Source organism: Schistocerca gregaria, chromosome 5 (assembly GCF_023897955.1).
Source record: "Schistocerca gregaria isolate iqSchGreg1 chromosome 5, iqSchGreg1.2, whole genome shotgun sequence".
NCBI lineage: Eukaryota > Metazoa > Arthropoda > Insecta > Orthoptera > Acrididae > Schistocerca > Schistocerca gregaria.
In genome coordinates, this window is record NC_064924.1 from 518939720 (window position 1) to 518961418 (window position 21699).

The 21699-nt window shown below is 40.7% G+C and overlaps 1 protein-coding gene across 12 annotated transcripts in view; it reads right to left on the reverse strand.

The window, feature by feature from the left end:
• LOC126272755 (membralin) overlaps window positions 1–21699 on the reverse strand; it is a 486429-nt gene that overhangs the window by 324876 nt on the left and 139854 nt on the right. For 6 of the 12 annotated variants that reach the window (XM_049975866.1, XM_049975865.1, XM_049975863.1 and 3 more), the window contains exons 8-9: window positions 14024–14068; window positions 964–1054 (exon numbers count right to left, since the gene is read on the reverse strand). In XM_049975866.1, coding sequence (XP_049831823.1) covers window positions 964–1054; window positions 14024–14068 — 136 coding nt within the window. The remainder of the gene's footprint in view (window positions 1–963; window positions 1055–14023; window positions 14069–21699) is intronic. The other 6 variants (XM_049975869.1, XM_049975862.1, XM_049975871.1 and 3 more) reach the window with 1 other exon arrangement.

Consider the following 21699-nt stretch of genomic DNA (forward strand, 5'->3'; position numbering starts at 1 on the left):
TAGGAGGGCCTATAGTTCTCACAGGAAGTCACAGCCTAAATTCTCACAGAACCTCTGTAGTCTCTGGTTCAAGCCTTCTAATCAGCTCAGAATTAGGGCCTGATCAGTACTGTGGACAATGCTGCAGCTTATGAGCTTCACTGAAACTCCCTGAGTAAGGCTGGTCTTCTCAACCTTCTGCACCAGTTGCTGGCATGATCTATGTATGACCTAGACTCCAGGTGACAGCAATCTTGTCCAGCCTCAAGGAATGAACAATGGCTACCACTACAGTAGTATACTATGTCCTCCACTAAAAGGAAATTTATAATCTGCTTCAGCTAATGTTGTTGTGTGTAAGAGTACACTGGACATATAAGGAATATGCAAGAAGTCCATCCTCTTGCAAGCAGTGATATGTATATTCATTGGTTTAACTTGCCAAATGCTCTGAGTTTTTAATTATCTTATTTTCTAAACTACTGAGAATAGAGTGCATATTTACACAGTGTTTGTCATTCTGAAGATTATCTGCATGTTCTAATGTGCATCTACCTCCTCTTTATGCAGCCCACTACATAACACAATAGTTTTTCACGTAAGCTCTTATTTTCTGCTACATATCTGATCAGACACCAAGAACTCTAATCTCATAATCCAAATACATAGAAAAGAACAAAAGCATGTAATTTTAATTTTTTTTAAATGTCTACCTAACCCCAATAGCTGTTCAACCAAATTTTTTTAGTAATATTAAATAGTGGACTTAAATGGCCTTTTGCAACGGCCATTTCCATAATTATTAACCAACAAAGTTATATATTTTTAATGTAACAAAATCTGAAACTCAGTACAAAGGCAAGTTTCTTAGCAAGTAATATAACAACAGCTTTTATGCATTTCACACCGCTTTACCAATATCAAACATAATTTCACTGGCATTTACAGAGCGCTGTTTTAACTTTAATGAAAGAGACTACTTACAAAAACTAACATGATGAAGAAGGCTGCAAGGTACGATGTCCTAGCCATCCACATGCTAACAAATCGATAATGTTCACCAGTGATGACATTCCTGAACAGAAGGAAAAAAGATTCACACAAATATATATTTATCTATATAAAGGGTGCCCATAATTAAAGTTCCACTTTCAAAATGCTGTAGAAAGAGAACCACTGCTCAGAGTGATGCCAAATTTGAAAAAACAAACAAATAAATAAAAACATAAATTCGACCAACAGCAACAGGGTATGCATACCAACAACAGATGTGTGGCACATTGTACCTCAGTTTCTGTCTGAGATGCCCAATATGAATGTCTCCATGAAGGATTGTACCCTGCTGGTAAAGCTCTTTTACAAGAACAGTGACTATGCACCAGTAGCCCTGCAGAAGCTGCAGGCACTCAAGGATATGAAAAAACGCGTTGGTCTGATATTTGCTAAGGGTCTGCAGAAAATGATAACAAAATTTGAAAAACGGGTTCTTTTGAAATGCAATGAGGCAGACGGAAGAAAGCAGTTGATGCGGCATCTGTCAAAGATAAAATTTTACGAAATAACCTGTACTGCTATCCACAGAAAATCACCCATTTTCAGGAGTTGCTTCATGCTGGACTGCCAGCAAGACAAACATTCGCTCAGAATTTCTTGCTCACATGGAACGGACAATGATTGGTCATGAAACATTCTGTGGACAGACACAGCCCATTTACATCTCCACAGATAGGTCAATATGCAGAATTGTAGAATATGGACAATCGAAAAGATGCATGCACATCAACCAGTATCACTTCATTCTGCAAAGATGACTATGTGGTAAGTGTTGACAGCATCAGTTATCATAGGGCTGCATTTTTGTAAGTAGATGAGTCCTGCAGGTCCTGTTACAAATACCATCACTGGTAAATACTATGTGAGTCTTCTGTATATCAATGCCGTTCTAAACCTTCAACAATGTGTATGTGGGGGTAGGAAATTTTTATGCAAGGTGGCATTCATCCACAGATTGCACAGCCAGTGAAGGGGCTGCTGCAGAGGCATTACAGATACGCTAGATTTATCAGCTGTATTTCTCTACAACCTGTCCAACCAGATCACTTGATCTTAATCAGTGTGAATTCTGGTTGTGGGTTATCTGAAAGATGTGTTCCGTGCCCCAATTAAGAGCATAGCTGAATTAAGCAACACATTCTGAATGTGGCCTCTAATAAACTCTGATCTGTTGTGGAACATATGATTTCTAGATTTCCATTTGTGGCAAAAAAAGGGAAACAACATACTGAGTATGTCTTGCACCAGTCCCACGACAATTATAAACAATGTCATTTTGTTTTTAATATAGTTTTTGACTGCAAGGTAATTAGTTTTTGGACACAGAACAATTAAAAACTGACTTTTTCCATCCTGTGTGGTATGACCTTGGCGTGATGGATGGGCTTACCTGACTAACAGTGCCAAAACTGTTGACTGCCGAACTTTAGCAGTCATGCACAACGAACAGTACGGTTGGTGTAATGTACAGCTCAAGGTTTTGCATTGCGATTCATCTGTCATTTGTAGCCAACTCCACTTGTATTAAGACACTATTAGCAAAATTTTTGTTAAACTTTTTTTGTTCCATGGCATTTCATCCTGTGACAATAATATGCTATTCAAATTTGACATCATTCTGAGCAGTGGTTCTCTTTTTATAGTGTTTTCAAACTGGAACTTTAATTATGGGCACCCTACATAATTATTAACACCCATAAAAGTGATCAAATCTAAAACATGTAAATAAAGATGAATGAAACATTTAGAATGAAACAAAATGATTTAATCTAACATAACTGGGTGATCTGATCTCAAATACAGGTCATGCCAACTCGTGATCATAAATTTCTTTGGAAAATATATATATTAGACCTCTATATCATAGGTGTTAAGAAATAAAGTATTTTCATTTTGTCTTAATTTTTGTAAATGGTATGGCTCTTTGAAAAATTTATATTTTGTAGATAACTTAAAACAGTAGAGAACAAAAAAAATATAGCTAATAACCCAAAAGTACAGGAGATCTGGCAGATGTTTTGCATTAAAGCTCCCTCTTAGGGTCTTGAAATTTAGTTTGACACCAACACATTTACGGGCTTCTTTTAACTTACAAATTTAAGACAAAAATTCGAAGTTTACGTTAATTTTTCCACTTTTTTTTTCTTTTTTTTTTTTTTTTTTTTTGAAGGTCACAGAGCGCTAACTGGTATCATATTACCAGATACTACTGATGTAATTATAAACTGTACGTTCTCTGTTCCAGTTATCCATATTATATAAACATTTATTAGTAAAAACCTAAAAAAAATACATTTTTATGAGTTTTCACAAATTATTTACTCAAAAACCCCCATCTGATAACTTTTGAGAACTACACAAAATATTGTTTCGTTAATGTGTTAGTAGTCAGTGCAAACACATTGGGCAATATTTTTGTGTGTAATGTGTTAAAAATTTTTTAACGTTCTGCATATTTCTCATCACTGAATTTCTAGTGTTAAATATGCATCTTGGCATCACTGTTTCCAGCACTCTTCTGTTTATAACAAGTGATAACTTGCACATAAACCATTCTGCATTGAGTTTTTTGGTTTTGGTTTTGGTTTTGGTTTGAACTGTTTGTTAGATACAATGTCAGTGAGGAATTACAGTAGCGAGAGGGTGAGGTTTATGGACTATGAAAAAAAGACACAAAAAGATGGTGTTTAGGAGAAGTGAAAAAACACTTCACAGTTGTCAGAAATCTGTTACAGGTATTGCAGAAATTTTTTGGTCTTCAGATAATGGTATTAGCACCACATACATTGTGCAGGAATTGCTAAACTCACTACCAGAAGAAATTTAGTGACAACCCAGCTGAATGATCACCATTACCCACACGTGAAACTTAAGAACACAGTGCAGATGTTTAAATACCTGAGTGTGATGTTGCTGATGCACTGAATGTTGGCATTTCTGCTGTAGCCCCTACTATACCCCACTTAAATGTCCAGGAAAGGTAAGAAACACAAGAAGAAAACAGTATGTAAAAATCAATGTGGAACAAATTTAAACAAGTTTTACACAAGCAACATCTTCAAACCTTGTGAAGTGTAAAATGTACATGATCTTTGTGCCAAGCCTGAAGATAGCGATATGTGCACAAAATGGGATGTGTGATTTCAAAATTTAAATAGTGGTATCTCAGCAGCCACCTATACTGAGAAGGTACAGCTACCTGAGACTGATACCTGCTACTCTAAGCAGCAGATACAGAAATTCATACCCACTTCCTCAGATTATTTGATTTCAAAAGCTCATAAAATAAAGAATGAAAATGGTATTTCAGCATGCCCAGATTCTTACTGTGGACATCCACCACAAGATGACAGGCTTACTGCTGCTCTGAAATACTGCCCAAGTGATGACAAAGACTGCAGCAGGCAAAGTCCTAACCAGGCTGATGATTTCTCTGTTAGTGAAAATGGCAAAAAAGTTAAAAAAAGGTAAAAAGATATATGACAAGATCAATAAGAGAAACATATCTCCTAATGAAAAAGGAGAACCTGAATTTAAAACTTGGTCTGACAAAATTCTACTCCTTAGGACCAAAATAGATAAAATGCCAGCCATTGAATGAAGTATGGACATGTATTTACTGTATTAATTTGAAACTTGCTTGTTTCACCATAAGCTGTGTCACAGGAGAAGTACACAAAAATGGACCTGATGCTTTTGTGTATATGTCAAGAGCTGCAAGATAAAACTTGGTTGCAGGAGTATGCAATGTTCCTGGTGCTCAAGTGATGACTGTTGAAGCATTACACCTTCAGGACACTGACAAAGACATAACCTATGCATTGTGGGAGGGAGGAGAGTTGGTGAAGAAGACTGTAGAACCAGAGAAGTTTGTTACAGACATCAGGCATTGGGTAATGAAAGGAATAGCTCACCTCATACCCGGAGGATTCAGAGACAGGCTATAGCAGAAGTAAAATCAGCCACATCCCAGAATATTGACACATAAGAACTCATTTCGACTGACAACAGATCTGTTACTTTGCAGAATCAAATTCAGTTACCATTGGCACACATCACAGGCATCGATATTCACATACGTTGCTCACTTCCTTGGAACATCATACTGTTTTCTTACTGGCAGTGATGATCTCATTCATGAAAGTGCACATGCACACTACACTGTCAGCATGATTATTGAGGAAACAGCATCTGGAGGCCAAGTGCTTCCTATACATGTGTATATGAAAGATGATGCAGCATCTCATTTTAAAAACCAGTTTCAGCTTTATGAGCTTGCTCAACACTGTAGTACAGGAATCAAGACAAAAATAGATATTTTCAGAAACAGATCACAGAAAAAGTGCATGTGATGGGTAGGAGGTCCCTGTAAACATTTTGCAACAAGATTTAATCGCCAGTATAAAGATGTTCTCTCCCCCCCCCATTGAACCATGGACCTTGCCGTTGGTGGGGAGGCTTGCGTGCCTCAGCAATACAGATGGCCGTACCGTAGGTGCAGCCACAACGAAGGGGTATCTGTTGAGAGGCCAGACAAACGTGTGGTTCCTGAAGAGGGGCAGCAGCCTTTTCAGTAGTTGCAGGGGCAACAGTATGGATGATTGACTGATCTGGCCTTGCAACATTAACCAAAACGGCCTTGCTGTGCTGGTACTGCGAACGGCTGAAAGCAAGGGGAAACTACAGCCGTAATTTTTCCCGAGGACATGCAGCTTTACTGTATGATTAAATGATGATGGCATCCTCTTGGGTAAAAGATTCCAGAGGTAAAATAGTCCCCCATTCGGATCTCCGGGCGGGGACTCCTCAAGAGGATGTCGTTATCAGGAGAAAGAAAACTGGCGTTCTACAGATCGGAGCGTGAAATGTCAGATCCCTTAATCGGGCAGGTAGGTTAGAAAATTTAAAAAGGGAAATGGATAGGTTAAATTTAGATATAGTGGGAATTAGTGAAGTTCGGTGGCAGGAGGAATAAGACTTCTGGTCAGGTGACTACAGGGTTATAAACACAAAATCAAATAGGGGTAATGCAGGAGTAGGTTTAATAATGAATACGAACATAGGAATGCGGGTAAGCTACTACAAACAGCATAGTGAACGCATTATTGTGGCCAAGATAGATACGAAGCCCACACCTACTACAGTAGTACAAGTTTATATGCCAACTAGCTCTGCAGATGACGAAGAAATTGAATAAATGTATGATGAAATAAAAGAAATTATTCAGATAGTGAAGGGAGATGAAAATTTAATAGTAATGGGTGACTGGAATTCGAGTGTAGGAAAAGGGAGAGAAGGAAACATAGTAGGTGAATATGGATTGCGGCTAAGAAATGAAAGAGGAAGCCGCCTAGTAGAATTTTGCACAGAGCAGAACTTAATCATAGCTAACACTTGGTTTAAGAATCATGAAAGAAGGTTGTATACATGGAAGAACCCTGGAGATACTAAAAGGTATCAGATAGATTATATAATGGTAAGACAGAGACTAAGGAACCAGGTTTTAAGTTGTAAGACATTTCCAGGGGCAGATGTGGACTCTGACCACAATCTATTGGTTATGGCCTGCAGATTAAAACTGAAGAAACTGCAAAAATGTGGGAAATTAAGGAGATGGGACCTGGATAAACTGAAAGAACCAGAGGTAGTAAAGAGTTTCATGGAGAGCATAAGGGAACAATTGACAGGAAGGGGGGAAGGAAATACAGTAGAAGAAGAATGGGTAGCTCTGAGTGATGAAGTAGTGAAGGCAGCAGAGGATAAAGTAGGTAAAAAGACGAGGGCTGCTAGAAATCCTTGGGTAACAGAAGAAATATTGAATTTAATTGATGAAAGGAGAAAATATAAAAATGCAGTAAATGAAGCAGGCAAAAAGGAATACAAACGTCTCAAAAACGAGATTGACAGGAAGTGCAAAATGGCTAAGCAGGGATGGCTAGAGGATGTAGAGGCTTATCTCACTAGGGGTATGATAGATACTGCCGACAGGAAAATTAAAGGGACCTTTGGAGATAAGAGAACCACTTGTATGAACATCAAGAGCTCAGATGGCAACCCAGTTCTAAGCAAAGAAGGGAAGGCAGAAAGGTGGAAGGAGTATATAGAAGGTTTATACAAGGGCGATGTACTTGAGAACTACATTATGGAAATGGAAGAGGATGTAGATGAAGACGAAATGGGAGATACGATACTGCGTGAAGAGTTTGACAGAGCACTGAAAGACCTGAGTCGAAACAAGGCCCCCGGAGTAGACAACATTCCATTAGAACTACTGACGGCCTTGGGAGAGCCAGTCATGACAAAACTCTACCAGCTGGTGAGCAAGATGTATGAGACAGGCGAAATACCCTCAGACTTCAAGAAGAATATAATAATTCCAATCCCAAAGAAAGCAGGTGCTGACAGATGTGAAAATTACCGAACTATCAGTTTAATAAGTCACAGCTGCAAAATACTAACGCAAATTCTTTACAGACGAATGGATAAACTGGTAGATGCAGACCTCAGGGAGGATCAGTTTGAATTCCGTAGAAATGTTGGAACACGTAAGGCAATACTGACCTTACGACTTATCTTAGAAGAAAGATTAAGAAAAGGCAAACCTACGTTTCTAGCATTTGTAGACTTAGAGAAAGCTTTTGACGATGTTGACTGGAATACTCTTTTTCAAATTCTAAAGGTGGCAGGGGTAAAATACAGGGATGGAAAGGCTATTTACAATTTGTACAGAAACTAGATGGCGGTCATAAGAGTCGAGGGGCATGAAAGGGAAGCAGTGGTTGGGAAGGGAGTGACACAGGGTTGTAGCCTATTCCCGATGTTATTCAATCTGTATACTGAGCAAGCAGTAAAGGAAACAAAAGAAAAATATGGAGTAGGTATTAAAATTCATGGAGAAGAAGTAAAAACTTTGAGGTTAGCCGATGACATTGTAATTCTGTCAGAGACGGCAAAGGACTTGGAAGAGCAGTTGAACGGAATGGACAGTGTCTTGAAAGGAGGATATAAGATGAACATCAACAAAATCGAAACGAGGATAATGGAATGTAGTCAAATTAAATCGGGTGATGCTGAGGGAATTAGATTAGGAAATGAGACACTTAAAGTAGTAAAGGAGTTTTGCTATTTAGGAAGTAAAATAACTGATGATGGTCGAAGCAGAGAGGATATAAAACGTAGACTGGCAATGGCAAGGAAAGCGTTTCTGAAGAAGAGAAATTTGTTAACATCGAATATAGATTTATGTATCAGGAAGTCGTTTCTGAAAGTATTTGTTTGGAGTGTAGCCATGTATGGAAGTGAAACATGGACGATAACTAGTTTGGACAAGAAGAGAATAGAAGCTTTCGAAATGTGCTGCTACAGAAGAATACTGAAGATAAGGTGGAGAGATGACGTAACTAATGAGGAGGTATTGAATAGGATTGGGGAGAAGAGAAGTTTGTGGCACAACTTGACCAGAAGAAGGGATCGGTTGGTAGGACATGTTTTGAGGCATCAAGGGATCACAAATTTAGCATTGGAGGGCAGCGTGGAGGGTAAAAATCGTAGAGGGAGTCCGAGAGATGAGTACACTAAGCAGATTCAGAAGGATGTAGGTTGCAGTAAGTACTGGGAGATGAAGAAGCTTGCACAGGATAGAGTAGCATGGAGAGCTGCATCAAACCAGTCTCAGGACTGAAGACAACAACAACAACATAAAGCTGTTGGTGCTATAAGAGATGTTATTGGATTTGTACACATCATATCAACATTAAATAAAATAGAAAGAAACATTCCACGTGGGAAAAATATATTAAAAACAAAGATTCCATGACTTACCAAGTGCCGGTAGATAGACACAATAAAAAAAACACACACACAAAATTTTGAGCTTTCGCAACCAGCGGTTGCTTCGTCAGGAAAGAGAGAAGGAGAGGGAAAGATGAAAGTATGTGGGTTTTAAGGGAGAGGGTAAGGAGTCATTCTAATCCCGGGAGCGGAAAGACTTACCTTGGGGAGAAAAAAGGATGGATATACACTCACGCGCACACACACATATCCATCCACACATATACAGACACAAGCAGACATATGTCTGTTGTTCCGCACTCACCCATAATGTCGTAAAGTAATTTTCTGATTCAGAAATACTAATGTTACATTACATTTACTTAAAATCAGCAATCAATTAAATATTCAAGCGTCTATGATTTTTTTGACATTGAGAGTAGAGCTCAAAAATTTCTCACATTTTGTACTGACAAGTATTGCCCACTCTGATTGTACATTCCCTAAGTACAATGACCTACTAACGTACCATGACATTTATAGAACATTCAGGATGGGGATTTTGGAGAAAATAATTTCTAAATAACCAAAAAATTTGGGATTCTTTTATCTTTATGTAGAAATATTTTGACAGTTTAAGAATTTCGTGCATTAATGTCCTGGATGGCAGTTAGTAGTCCTTCCACTTTGTCATTTCCCAAGACAGTTAACATCCTGTGACTATTTATATTTTCATTTGCAAAAAGTTAAAAATTGACATAGTTTATTTTAAAAAAGAGGAGAAAAGCTAAGGAGTGTGAATGTATGCATTAACCATGTCTTATAGCACTGAGAAAAAGTATTTATTGTAAATAAATTCAGATCTCCTATCACTTTTGGGTTATTTATTAAAATTTTTCAGTTTTCCCTTTCATTACGGCATTTTCACAAATACTCTCATTTAGAGAGGTCTGTGGTGTTTCAACAAATCCTCAGAAAATCTAAATATTGTAGTTTTGGAGAGGTATCATGTGTAACTTCAACATAATTTCTTTTCAGCAAATTTTGAAATAGTGATGTGCCATATTCATTCTTAACCTATATGATTTGAGATAAAATCACCCAACTGACGAAACATTCTTCATATCCAAGTCACATAATTTCACTGTCATACGGTTAATGTTAGGACAGCTATTGTATTCATTATTATGATTAAATGCTTGTAACTGCTATTAGACTTCTCTCCATTTTCTACCACTGGCACTGCTTTAATTCCCAGTTGCTGATCCAATGTGGGCCAACAAGAAAAAAGAATTCAAGTTGACAGTGCATTTACAGAAACTGTAGCTCAACACCAGAAGTGCTATAGCTTCAGTCATCCACTGGACAATAGGTTTTGGATGGTATAAGACCTATTCTCAGTTTCATTGTCCTTGTTGACTCCAGAGTGAATAAATACTAACAGATACGTCTGTCAGAACTCACTCTCAGGATGCAAAATTTAGCTTTCAAACTTATTTTTTGCTTCATTGGGAGGGAAAAGTGATATTTTGGGAAAGGTTAAAGAGGTAGAGCAGGTCATTCAGACCTCATGATGAGTGGGACCCACCTGAAGAGTGAATGAAGTTGCCAAGTTGTTCTGTGACAGTGCTGCCTCTTTCGTGAACCCATTTTTTCTTCTTTAGCTACTGTGTTTCTACTTTTAGCAATTTTCTCCAATTTTCTTGCACTCTTATTTGCTTTTCAGCATTAACAGTGCAATTAGTATCTATAGTTGTTTCAATTTTATTATTTTCTGTACATTCTTTCTGCAAACACTGTGTACAGGAACGGTAAATCTTATTTTATCATCTGGTGACCTTTTTTTCAAATCTTCAGTATTTTTTCATTTCCAAAGAGTTGTTTAGTGATGCTCCCACTTTGGTTACATTTCTCCATTATTATGTCAACTTTTTACTTCTTTGTACGGTAATCATTTTCCCCTGTTTTTATTATTTGGCTGCTACTTATCTTTATTTAACTATATTCTCCTATTACCTCGCATCTGGTCTGTTTTCCGGCAATCTTCTCAATACTGCTAATGACTATGTTTTTTGTAGCTTATAGGGTAGTTAAAAACATCAGCACATGGCTAACAGAAAACACATTAAAACTTAATTGAGACGAAACTCAATCCATTCAATTTTTCAGAAATTTTATTGTACCAAGGTTATCATAGAATTGGTAAAATCAGCCATTTTAAAATCCGAAGACTGAGAGTACATGAAGTATCGCATGCAGAAACTGAAGAAGAATTATGAGCAGGACCTCTACAGTCACCGACATTAAAACATGAAGGGCTTGTTTACTTTGCTTGCTTTCACTCTATTATCTCGTATGGTATTATATCTTCAGGCAACTCTGTACACTCACCAAGAATATTTGCATCCCAGAAAAGGGCTGTCAGCTGATCTGTGGTGTCAGTTTATGAACTTCGTGTATGCCATAGATCAGGTGCCTCGGGGATTCAAACTCAGTCGTCCCTGTTCATATATTCCATCAGTGGATTTGTTGTTGACAATATTGGTTCATTCAGAAGAAACTTTAACATTCACTCAGTGAACACTAGACATTAAAATGATATGCACTAAGGTAACACTTTTTTAAGCACTGTACAGAAAGATGTGCACTATTTAGCATGTTTCATTTTCAATAGGCTTTCAGCAGAGCTGGAAAAAAAATAGACTGATAAACACCAAGTATTCAAATCCTAGGTGAAGGTTTGCTCTGTACATGCAGTAGCTGAGAAATTTTCTCTCTTATACGTTGTTCGTTTGTATACCCACTCACAATTTTTTTGTGTTTTATTAACTCTTTTGTTTATAAATTTTCTAGTCAGCATTCTGTAAACTGTGTACTGACAATGACCAAGTTGCCTTATCTCTCATGGTCCAATGGAACCCGATAAATAAATATCTTTTCTGTGATATTTGCTCCCTCTTCCTCATAACAGACATGCTCTTCTCATCTCGGGTGTGACTGACCTCCCCTTCTTCAAACTATCCCTTTGCCGTCCCAAGGGGAGGATCTAATAGTTCTGAAAGCTAGGATAATGCCAACACTGTTGAACGATATGATGTCATCACTTCCACTTTTGTACGTTTCTACTGGCAGATTTGTCCCACTTCCATAGCTTAGCAGTCAGCATGCCTGACAGCCATGTAGGGGACCCAGATTCAATTCCCGGTACTGCCAAGGATTCTTTCATCAGTTTCAGTATCACATCTTTATTCTGTATTCTTATTATTATTCAGTTCTGACTTACAGAGGTTTTCACTCAAATTATGTAACTTAACAGCTAAATGAAAAAATACTAGCTTAGTGTATGGCTTTATCAAGGCAACCAATAGTTGGTACCACTGCACACAGTACAAAAGTTTAAGTAAATTATGTAGCCAATGTCTATGTTCCTTGACCCTTGGTTTCTGAACTGGCTTGACATGTTAGCTTCTTATGCACCAAGAAAACCAAAACAAACTCCAGTTATACACTATATCTAGAGGCTGATCAATAAAAGCTTTCACACTTTCTTGACAGATACAATTTAACTAACTTCATTGGTTGATTTGGGGAAGGAGACCAGACAGCGAGGTCATCGGTCTCATCAGATTAGGGAAGGGCGGGGAAGGAAGTTGGCCATGCCCTTTGAAAGGAACCATCCCAGCATTTGCCTGGAGTGATTTAAGGAAATCACGGAAAACCTAAAACAGGATGGCCAGACGCGGGATTGAACCGTCGTCCTCCCAAATGCGAGTCCAGTGTCTAACCACTGCACCACCTCACTCTGTCATTTAACTAACTATTCTCACTTATGTGGCATCAGCAAATGGATTTCAAAAAATGTGAAAGGAGTCCTATAGCTTATCATCTGTATTTAATATTAATTTTAAGAAAGTTTTTTTTTGGAGCCACTAAATACACTGAGGTGACAAAAGTGAGGGATACCTCCTAATATTGCGTCAGATCTCCTTTTGCCCAATATAATGTAGCAGCTCTACGTGTCATGATTGCAACACATTGGTGGAGGCCCCTGCAGAAATAGCTGCCTCTACAGCTGTCTGTAACTGCGAAAGTGTTGCCAGTGCAGGATTTTGTGCACGAACTGACCTCACAATTACTTTCCATAAATGTTCAATGGCACTGATGCCAGACAATCTGTGTGGCCAAATAGTTGACTCGAACAGTCCAGAATATTCTCCAAACCAACTGTAAACAACTATGGCCCGATGACATAGCACACTGTCATCCATAAAAATTCCATCTTTGATTTAGGACATGAAGTCCATGAAAGTAAATGGTCTCCAAGTAGATGAACATAACCATTCCCAGTCAATGGTCAATTCATTTATACCAGAGGACCCAGTCCATTCTGTGTAAACATAGTCCACACCCTTATGGAGCCACCACCAGCTTGCTTGCACCACACTCAAAATCTACGTGCAGCTCTTACCAACTGAAATCAGGACTCACCCAACTAGTCCATGGTTTTCCAGTCATTTAGGGTCCAACCAATATGGTCATGACCCCAGAAGAGGCCCTGGACATGATGCGCAGATGTTAACAAAGGCACTCACATCGATCATCTGCTGCCATAGCCCATCAATACCAAAATTTTGCTGCACTCTCCTAATAGATAAGTTTGTCATACATTCCACATTGATTCCTGTGTTGTTGTTGTTTTTTTTTTTTTTTTTCATGCTGTGTTGCTTATCTGCTAGCATTAACAACTCTAAGCAAATGCCGTTGCTCTCAGTCATTAAGTGAAGGATGTCAGTCACTCCATTGTCTGTGTTGAGAGAGAATGCCTGAAATTTGCTATTCTTGGCGCACTCTTGACATGCTGTTGTCTGAATATTAAATTCCCTAATGATTTCCGAAATGGAATGTCCCAATTGTATAGCTCCAACTTCCATTCAGTGTTCAAAGTCTGTTAATTCCCATAGTGCAGCCATAATCACATCAGAAACGTTTTCACGTACTCACCCCAGTACACCTGATGGCTCCCCCAATGCACTGCTCCTTTATACCTTGTTTACACGATACACTCATCATCTGTATGTGTGCAAATTGCTATCCCATGGCTTTTGTCACCTCACAGTGTATACTTACAATTAACTACTACAATGGGAAAATGGATCTGCTTTTAAATTTGTGGCTTACATTAACAACAGATTTATTTAAAATGTGTTAAAGTGGAACATACTGTAATTCACTGTTGTGACTGGACCCAATCTTGCTACTAAAATATCTGAAAGACAAAAATAAATTAGCATGTAATCTTGCTTCACTTCAAATAATAGAAGAGATAGAAGATTTTATTTCTCTGATAAGACCCTAGGAAGTTATTAATCACCAGCATAGGAAATGTTTGAAAATATTTCTGAGCTTTATTTTTGACCAAAAGGTTACACTCCTAAGTAATAATGTGTGGCACATTTAAAACAAACAACATGGTCAATACTGGTTTTATCCCATTAATGTGGGAATTCAACAGAAAATCAATAATATAAACTAATACAACCATGGGAAAAAAATGTTGTGATCTCACAGAAGTCTCCCCATCTTCAAGAATTTAGCTTCCTTGGTATTCTTCCCCTCTGCCCCCCTCTTTATTTTAACATAATCACAGCCATCACAGATAAAGTTTGACACCATATGTTTTAATTTTACTCACAAGTGAGTAAACAGTGAGTGCTTGCCAAATGTCAAACTTTTTATTTCTGCCTAGGTAACATGCAAAATCATACCTACAAAATTCCACGAACAGATTTTCAATGAGTAACTTACCCATAGACCTGTGGTCTAGTGGTCACATCTTTGACTAGTAATCAAAATGTACTGGGGTCTCGTGGTCCAACCTAGCCACTGCTTAAATTTTGAATCGATATCATCAGCAATGGTTGGTGAAGACTTCCCACATAAATCACTCTCGTTCTGCCAACAGTCTTGTCAAAGAGGTTGGAGGAATGGAGAGAGGTTCAGAACACTCTATTGCCCTTAGGGTGGGAAACTTCCTCTAAAAAGACAGAAGAATCAGCAACGACCAATGGCATGAGGATGTAGAAGGCAATGGAAACCAATGTATCAATGACACATAAGGTGTATCCATAGCACAAATGGCCTGTAAGTGAGAAAGTGTCATGATCATCTCCCTTTTGGCTAAAGATACTGGATTAGCCTCCCATTCTGCTCTCTGGGAGGGAATGCAAAAGGGGAGGTGACAATGAGAAAAAGATAGCATAACCAATGAAAGAGTAATAATCCATGAGTCTGAACACAGAATGTCTGGATTTGAGTATAGTAGGAAACCTGTAAAATATGAAATGGGAATTGCAAAGGCTCATTCTGAGAATGAGTCAGTGAAGTGAAATGGAAAGAAGATAAGAATTTATGATAAAATAAATACAGGGTAATATCAACAGCAGCAAAAAATGGATAGCTGGACAGAGTGATTTATGGGGTTAAAACTATGAGGTCAGTTCCCTTAATTCTTCGTGTGTCAAGCCAGGAACAGTCCCCAGAGAGAGAAGTCACAAAAGGCAAAGCCCAATGGACTCAACTGTATCAGAGGATCCAAAAAACCAAGGGAGAGAAACAAGTGCAAGTGACAGAGGGGTAAAAGGATGAAGGTGGGAGAGAGCTGTCCCATTCACAAAACAGCCGAACACCATCATTATGCAACCAGAGTTACACACTCTGCATCTGACCCGTGCTTCCACACTCTCCATTACCACAACACAACTAGCTACACGGATAAGATACAATGTCATGACAGAGAACAACAATAATTAGTATGCTACCCAACAACAGATGTCAAAGGATAAGAAATATTAAAGAGGTGGGAAGAGCAGGAACCAAGCTGGACCACTGAGCAACCCATTGGGTCGAAGGAGACACCACGGTACCATGCCCAATCCCTCTGGTGGCCGACAAGGCTGATGTGTCCTACGTCACAGGAGGAGTAAAAACTATTTTCACAGGTAAAAAATAAAACAAAATCAGCCTCTTTGGCTTTGTCAGCAAGTTTAAAGTTTCTCCGTACGGTGGCCACATTTGGGCAGTCCAGTAGGATGTCTGTCACTGTGAAACATGCATCATTCTGCCAATGGTGACAAATCCTCATGCTGGAGGCTGTGGCAGTGGGTCCGCCCAATGCGAAGCAGACAGTGGACACTAGACTCCCTGTGAGAAGCATGAACGGAAGATTACCACACAATCACCGTCTCCTTTATTGTTCGCAGTTTATTCAGAGAAACCAGTGCACACCAATACACATTCCAAGCCTCGAACAATTGTCAGCATACAGTGGACCAAAGGTACCGTTCCGGTACCCCCATCTCCTAAGTCAGCACCTCGATAGTCAACTTGGCCAAATGGTCAGCACTAATTCCCTTGGATCACAACGTGACCAGGGCTCCATACAAAGAAGACTAATCATCCAATGTGGTGGAGATCACACAGGAGATCCTGAATAGTCAAAACCAATGGATTTGAAGGGTAGCACTGGTTGATAGCCTGAATACTGCTCAAGGAGTCACTGCTGATTAAGAACAACTCGTCAGTGCGAGAACGAAGGTAGCTGAGCCGTGAATGCACTGCATCCAATTGGCAGGGAGTGTAGTTCACTGCATATTGCATGGGTGTAGTTCGTCTATAGCCCCTACAGCCATCGGGGTATACCACACCTCAACCCAGAAATACATCGAGGACATCCAGAAAACGGTGGTGAAAAACCATATGGCCTGCTAAGTCTTTTGGTCCAAAGGAGAGGTCAAGGCAGATCCATGGACAGAGTACACACACTAAAGTGCCACAGAAACTGGTATAGGCATGCATATTCAAATACAGAGAAGGCAGAATACAGTGTTACAGTCGGCAATGCCTTTATAAGACAACAAGTGTTTGGCGAGGTTATTAGATTGATTACTGCTGCTAAAATGGTGGGTTATCAAGATTTAAGTGAGTTCGAGTGTGTTATTATAGTCAGCACATGAGCAATGGGACACAGAATCTCCAAGCTAGTGGTGAAATAGGGATTTTCTCTCACAACCATTTCACAAGTGTACCACGAACATCGGGTGTCCAGTAAAACATCAAATCTCCAACATCGGTGCAGCCGGAAAAAGATCCTGCAAGAACGGTACCAGTGTCGAATGAAAAAATCATTCAACGTGACAAAGTGCAACCCTTCCACAAATTTCTGCCGATTTCAATGCTGGGCCATCAACAAATGTCAGTGTGCGAACCATTCAAAGAAAAATCATTGATAGGGGCTTTGGGAGCCAAAGAGACACTTGTGTACCCTTGAAGACTGCACAAGCTTTATGCCTCGTCTGGGCCCGTTAACACCGACAATGGACTGCTGATGACTGCAAACATTTAACCTGGTCAGACGAGTTTCATTTCAAATTGTACCAAGTGCATGGATATGTATGGGTACAGAGACAATCTCATGAATCCATGGATCCTGCATGTCATCAGGGGACTGTTCAAGCTGGTGGAGGCTCTTTAATGGTGTGGGGCATGTGCAGTTGGAGGGATAGGGGACCCCTGATATGTCTAGAAACAACTCTGACGGGTGACTCCTACGTAAGCATCCTGTCTGATCACCTGCATCCATTCCTGTTCATAGTGCATTCCAACGGACTTTGGCAATTCCAGCAGGACAATGCGACACCCCACAAACTCAGAAGTGCTACACAGCGACTCTAGGAACAATCTTCTGAGTTTAAACATTTCTGCTGGCCACCAAACTCCCTAGACATGAGCATTATTGAGCACATCTGGGATGCCTTGCAACCTGCTATTTATAAGAGATCTCCAGCCCCTCATACTCATATTGATTTATGGGCAGCCTTGCAGGATTTGTGGTGTCAATTTCCCCCACAATTACTTCAGACATTAGTTGAGTCCATGCCAAAGTGTGTTGCGGCACTTCTGCATGCTTGTGGGGGACCTAAACTGTATTGGACAGGTCTACCGGTTTCTTTGGCTCTACAGTGAACCACGGGGGCACATGTAATTTTCCCCCAACCAGAGGTGACAGTGGGTAAAGATGGAGTTTAGAGCTGATAATCTGTATATGAATTGTGATCTTGACTCCAGACATTAGTCTCTGTTGTGGGAGGTAGATCTCCCTACCAGGAAAGAGGACATGGCAGTTCAGATGCTCAGTGGAGCAGTGAATGTGTATCACATAGTTGATCAGCAGCTGTTGGCACCAAATCTGTAGGGGAAGGATGCCAGCTTTCACAAGTACGCTGTTCACACAGCCGGTCTGGAAGGTGCCTGTTGCAAGTTGGACCCCACAACGGTGTACTGGGTCCAGCATCTGCAATTCTGAAAGGGATGCTGAGTCGTATGCCCGGCTCCCATAATCAAGAACTGTCAATACAAGAGCTTTTTAGAGCCACAGCAGTATAGACCACTCTGCACCCCAGCTGATGTTAGTGAGACAGTGAAAGGATTCACTCAGTTTCAGTACTATGAGATCATGTTTTGCCACTGAGACAGAAACTCGCCCTTGCTCCAGATATAGTCGAAAATGGCAGGGATATGACATCAATCCACTGATAAGTGTTTGAGCATTTGGCAGTGGATTCGGTCTGGCCCTGGAGCTCTGTCAGGGAAACACTCACTGCATGAAGTTTATAAGGTTCCAAATGACATGTAGTAAATAATAAAGGAAGTCGTCCTACCTATTGTTTGAGAACACAAAATGCAGATTGATAATTTTCAGATGCAGAGGATCGAGCATAATGAAAAGCAAAATGTTCGGCAACAGAGTCCGGGTGCGTGTACACATCATCGTTCACGAAGATACCAGGTACACAATGGGTTACTGTTGGCCACACAGGTGTCAAATCTTCGCCAAAAGCTGCAAAGGAGGGATATGTAGTCCAATGGTAGCAACATACTGTTCCCCATGTAGCGGACATATCATGGATGACTTAATCAATACTACCTGACAAAGAGGGGAAAACATGAACAGAGATGTATAGAGCCAATCAGCATCATGGGAAGCCCAGCAAAGTAACCTGGCCACCAGGTGGTGGGAAAGGAATGAGAATCAACAGAAAGTTGTCCCTACCGCAGAGGTCACCGCATGGCGACCAGTGTAATGAAGGGAGAAAGGGAGGGGAAGTGAGCAAAAGATCTATGGCAGAAAAAATCCATAAGCAGCACTGAAACAGGAGGGCGAACCATCACAAAGGAGGCACAGATCATGGTCAAAGGAGGAAGGGACGGAAAGGGGTAGTTGCTAAAGAGAGAAGTTAGAACAGCAGGCGTAGCTGGCCTATCAGTGTGAAGACAGAGATTGCAAACTGTGACTGCAGAGTCCAAGTGGATTCAGATGTCCAATTCAGTATAAAGGGGGATCCATGTACTAACAACATGTGTGTTGTTATGAAACTTCCTGGCAGATTAAAACTGTGTGCCGAACTGAGATTCAAACTCAGGAACTTTGCCTTTCGTGAGCAAGTGATCTACCAACTGAGCTACCAAGCATGACTTGCGACCCATCCTCACAGCCATGTCTCCACAATCTCCTTTCTTCCAGAAGTGCTATTTCTGCGAGGTTCACAGGAGAGCTTCTGTGCAGTTTGGAAGGTAGGAGATGAGATACTGGCAGAAGTAAAGCTGTGAGGACGTACTGTGAGTTCTGCTTGGGTGGCTCAGTTGGTTGAGCACTTGTCCCCCAAAAGGCAACAGTCCCGAGTTCAAGTCTCGGTCCGGCACACCGTTTTAATCTGCCAGAAGTATCAACATCCATAAAGATCAACATTCTGAAAGCCCTCAATGGATCAGATGCAACAGAAAGCACAACACCCAGAAAGAGTCAGTGAGTGAGCCTTATCAGTAAAGGAGATTCCTAGAGAATGATAGAAGTGGAGTAAAAGGGAATAAGGGATTCCAAGTCCGGAAAGTGTTGGTAGTATCTGTTACAATTCCAATGAAAAAGCACAGAATGGGGATCCAAACGTGAGGCGAACAGCACAAAACTGGTCATGCAGCCGTGTCACCATCCACCACCAACAAGGACAGGGTGGCATTCATAAATGAAGGTGAGATTTTCACTCTGCAGTGGAGTGTGCACTGATATGAAATTCCTGGCAGATTAAAACTGTGTATCAGGCCAAGACTTGAACTCTGGACCTTTGCCTTTCGCGGCCAAGTGCTCTACCATCTGAACTACCCAAGCACAACTCACATCCGTCCTCACAGCTTTAATTCTGCCAGTACTTCGTCTCCTACCTTCCAAAGCCATGTCTCCGCAATATCCGTTCTTCCAGGAGTGCAAGTTTTGCAGGAGAGTTTCTTTGAAGTTTGGAAGGTAGGAGATGATGTACTGGCAGAATTAAAGCTGTGAGGATGGGGCATGAGTCGTGCTCGGGTAGCTCAGATGGTAGAGTACTTGCCCACGAAAACCAAAAGTCCCGAGTTTGAGTCTCAGCCCGGCACACAGTCTTAATCTGCCAGCATGTTTCATAAACAAGGCAACTGTCTCAGGTTGTGAGGAGGGAGTTGGCACCTCTGGAGGCACCAGAGGGGCCTCATCCTGGGACTTCTTCTTGTTTTCCTTTTCTTCTTCTTCTTCTTCTTCTTCTTCTTCTTCTTCTCCTCCTCCTTTTTCTTAGATTGAGGAGAGCAGGGCCCGGAGACAGCAGGCTTCAGCAAGACCTGGAACTGAGAGAAGCAGGCAGCCTTCGGGACACAAGGGCTGTGGGTACCATGACCGCCTTCTGGCAGCCTCTGCCTAGGAGATACTATCGGAAGGGCCCTGGGAGTGGTCCCCATCACCAGAGGGTGCCGAGGGAGGGGGACAGTTCTCCAGTCAGTTAGGGGGAGCGGCACCCAGAGGGGTGGGTGTGGGAGCCCCAAAGGAGAGGGATTTGGGATTGGGGTGAGGAGGAGGAGGAAGGGGGAACGGGGGGGGGGGGGGGGGGGGGGAAGGACATAACAGAGGCAAGCTTAGATGTCACAGACACAAGGTGAATATGGTCATGTTTTTGATGAGGTTCAGTGTAGGATAAATAATCAAGGGACTTATACACCAGAATTTTTTTTTTCATTCTTATAACTGGGCAATTCAGTGAGTGTGAAGAGTGATGGGTCATGACAATTAATGCACACAGGTGACGGAACATAGGGGCACCCCTCATTGAATGAATGTCCACATTCACTGCATAGAGAGTCTGCTGTACAGCGGGAAGACATGTACTCAAAAAGCAAATACTGGAAACACTTCATGGGTAGTGTATGTACGGCTTTACATCACACTGATAACACACAACCTTGGCCTTCTCTGAGAGGGTATCCTCCTCACGTGGAAGAATAAAGGTGCAGTATCACTGCGATTGTTCTTACGGCCTTCCTGAACACGCCAAATAAAATGAACGCCCCTCCGATCCAGACTGGCCCAGAGATCCTCATCGTTTAAAGAATGAGCTCTCTAATAAAAATGACTCCCTGAACCAAATTCTAAGACTGGGAAGTGTAGTGGACACCAGGATGTCACCAAGATGGTCACAGGCACTAAGGGCCACAGACTGTGCAGCAGAAGTAGTTTTGATTGACAGCAAACCCGACTGCATATTACTCACAGTCCACTTCTCCAAACTTTTCAATAGTTTCCATGAAAAATAACAGCTTGGTGGAGGTGAAAGTGCCCCCTTTAGTCCTGGTGTCAACCAGGTACAGGGAAAGGATTTCACCTCAAGCCAGTGAGCCTAGCCCTCCTTCCCAGGATGTCACCAGACAAGGGAAGGCTGCAGACTTATAAGAGGCAGCAATAAAAGATCCGTTGCCAAGTATATAGATAACCATAGAAGAATGGTTAGCTTGAAAGTTAATGTGTTATATATGAACAGCATCCAC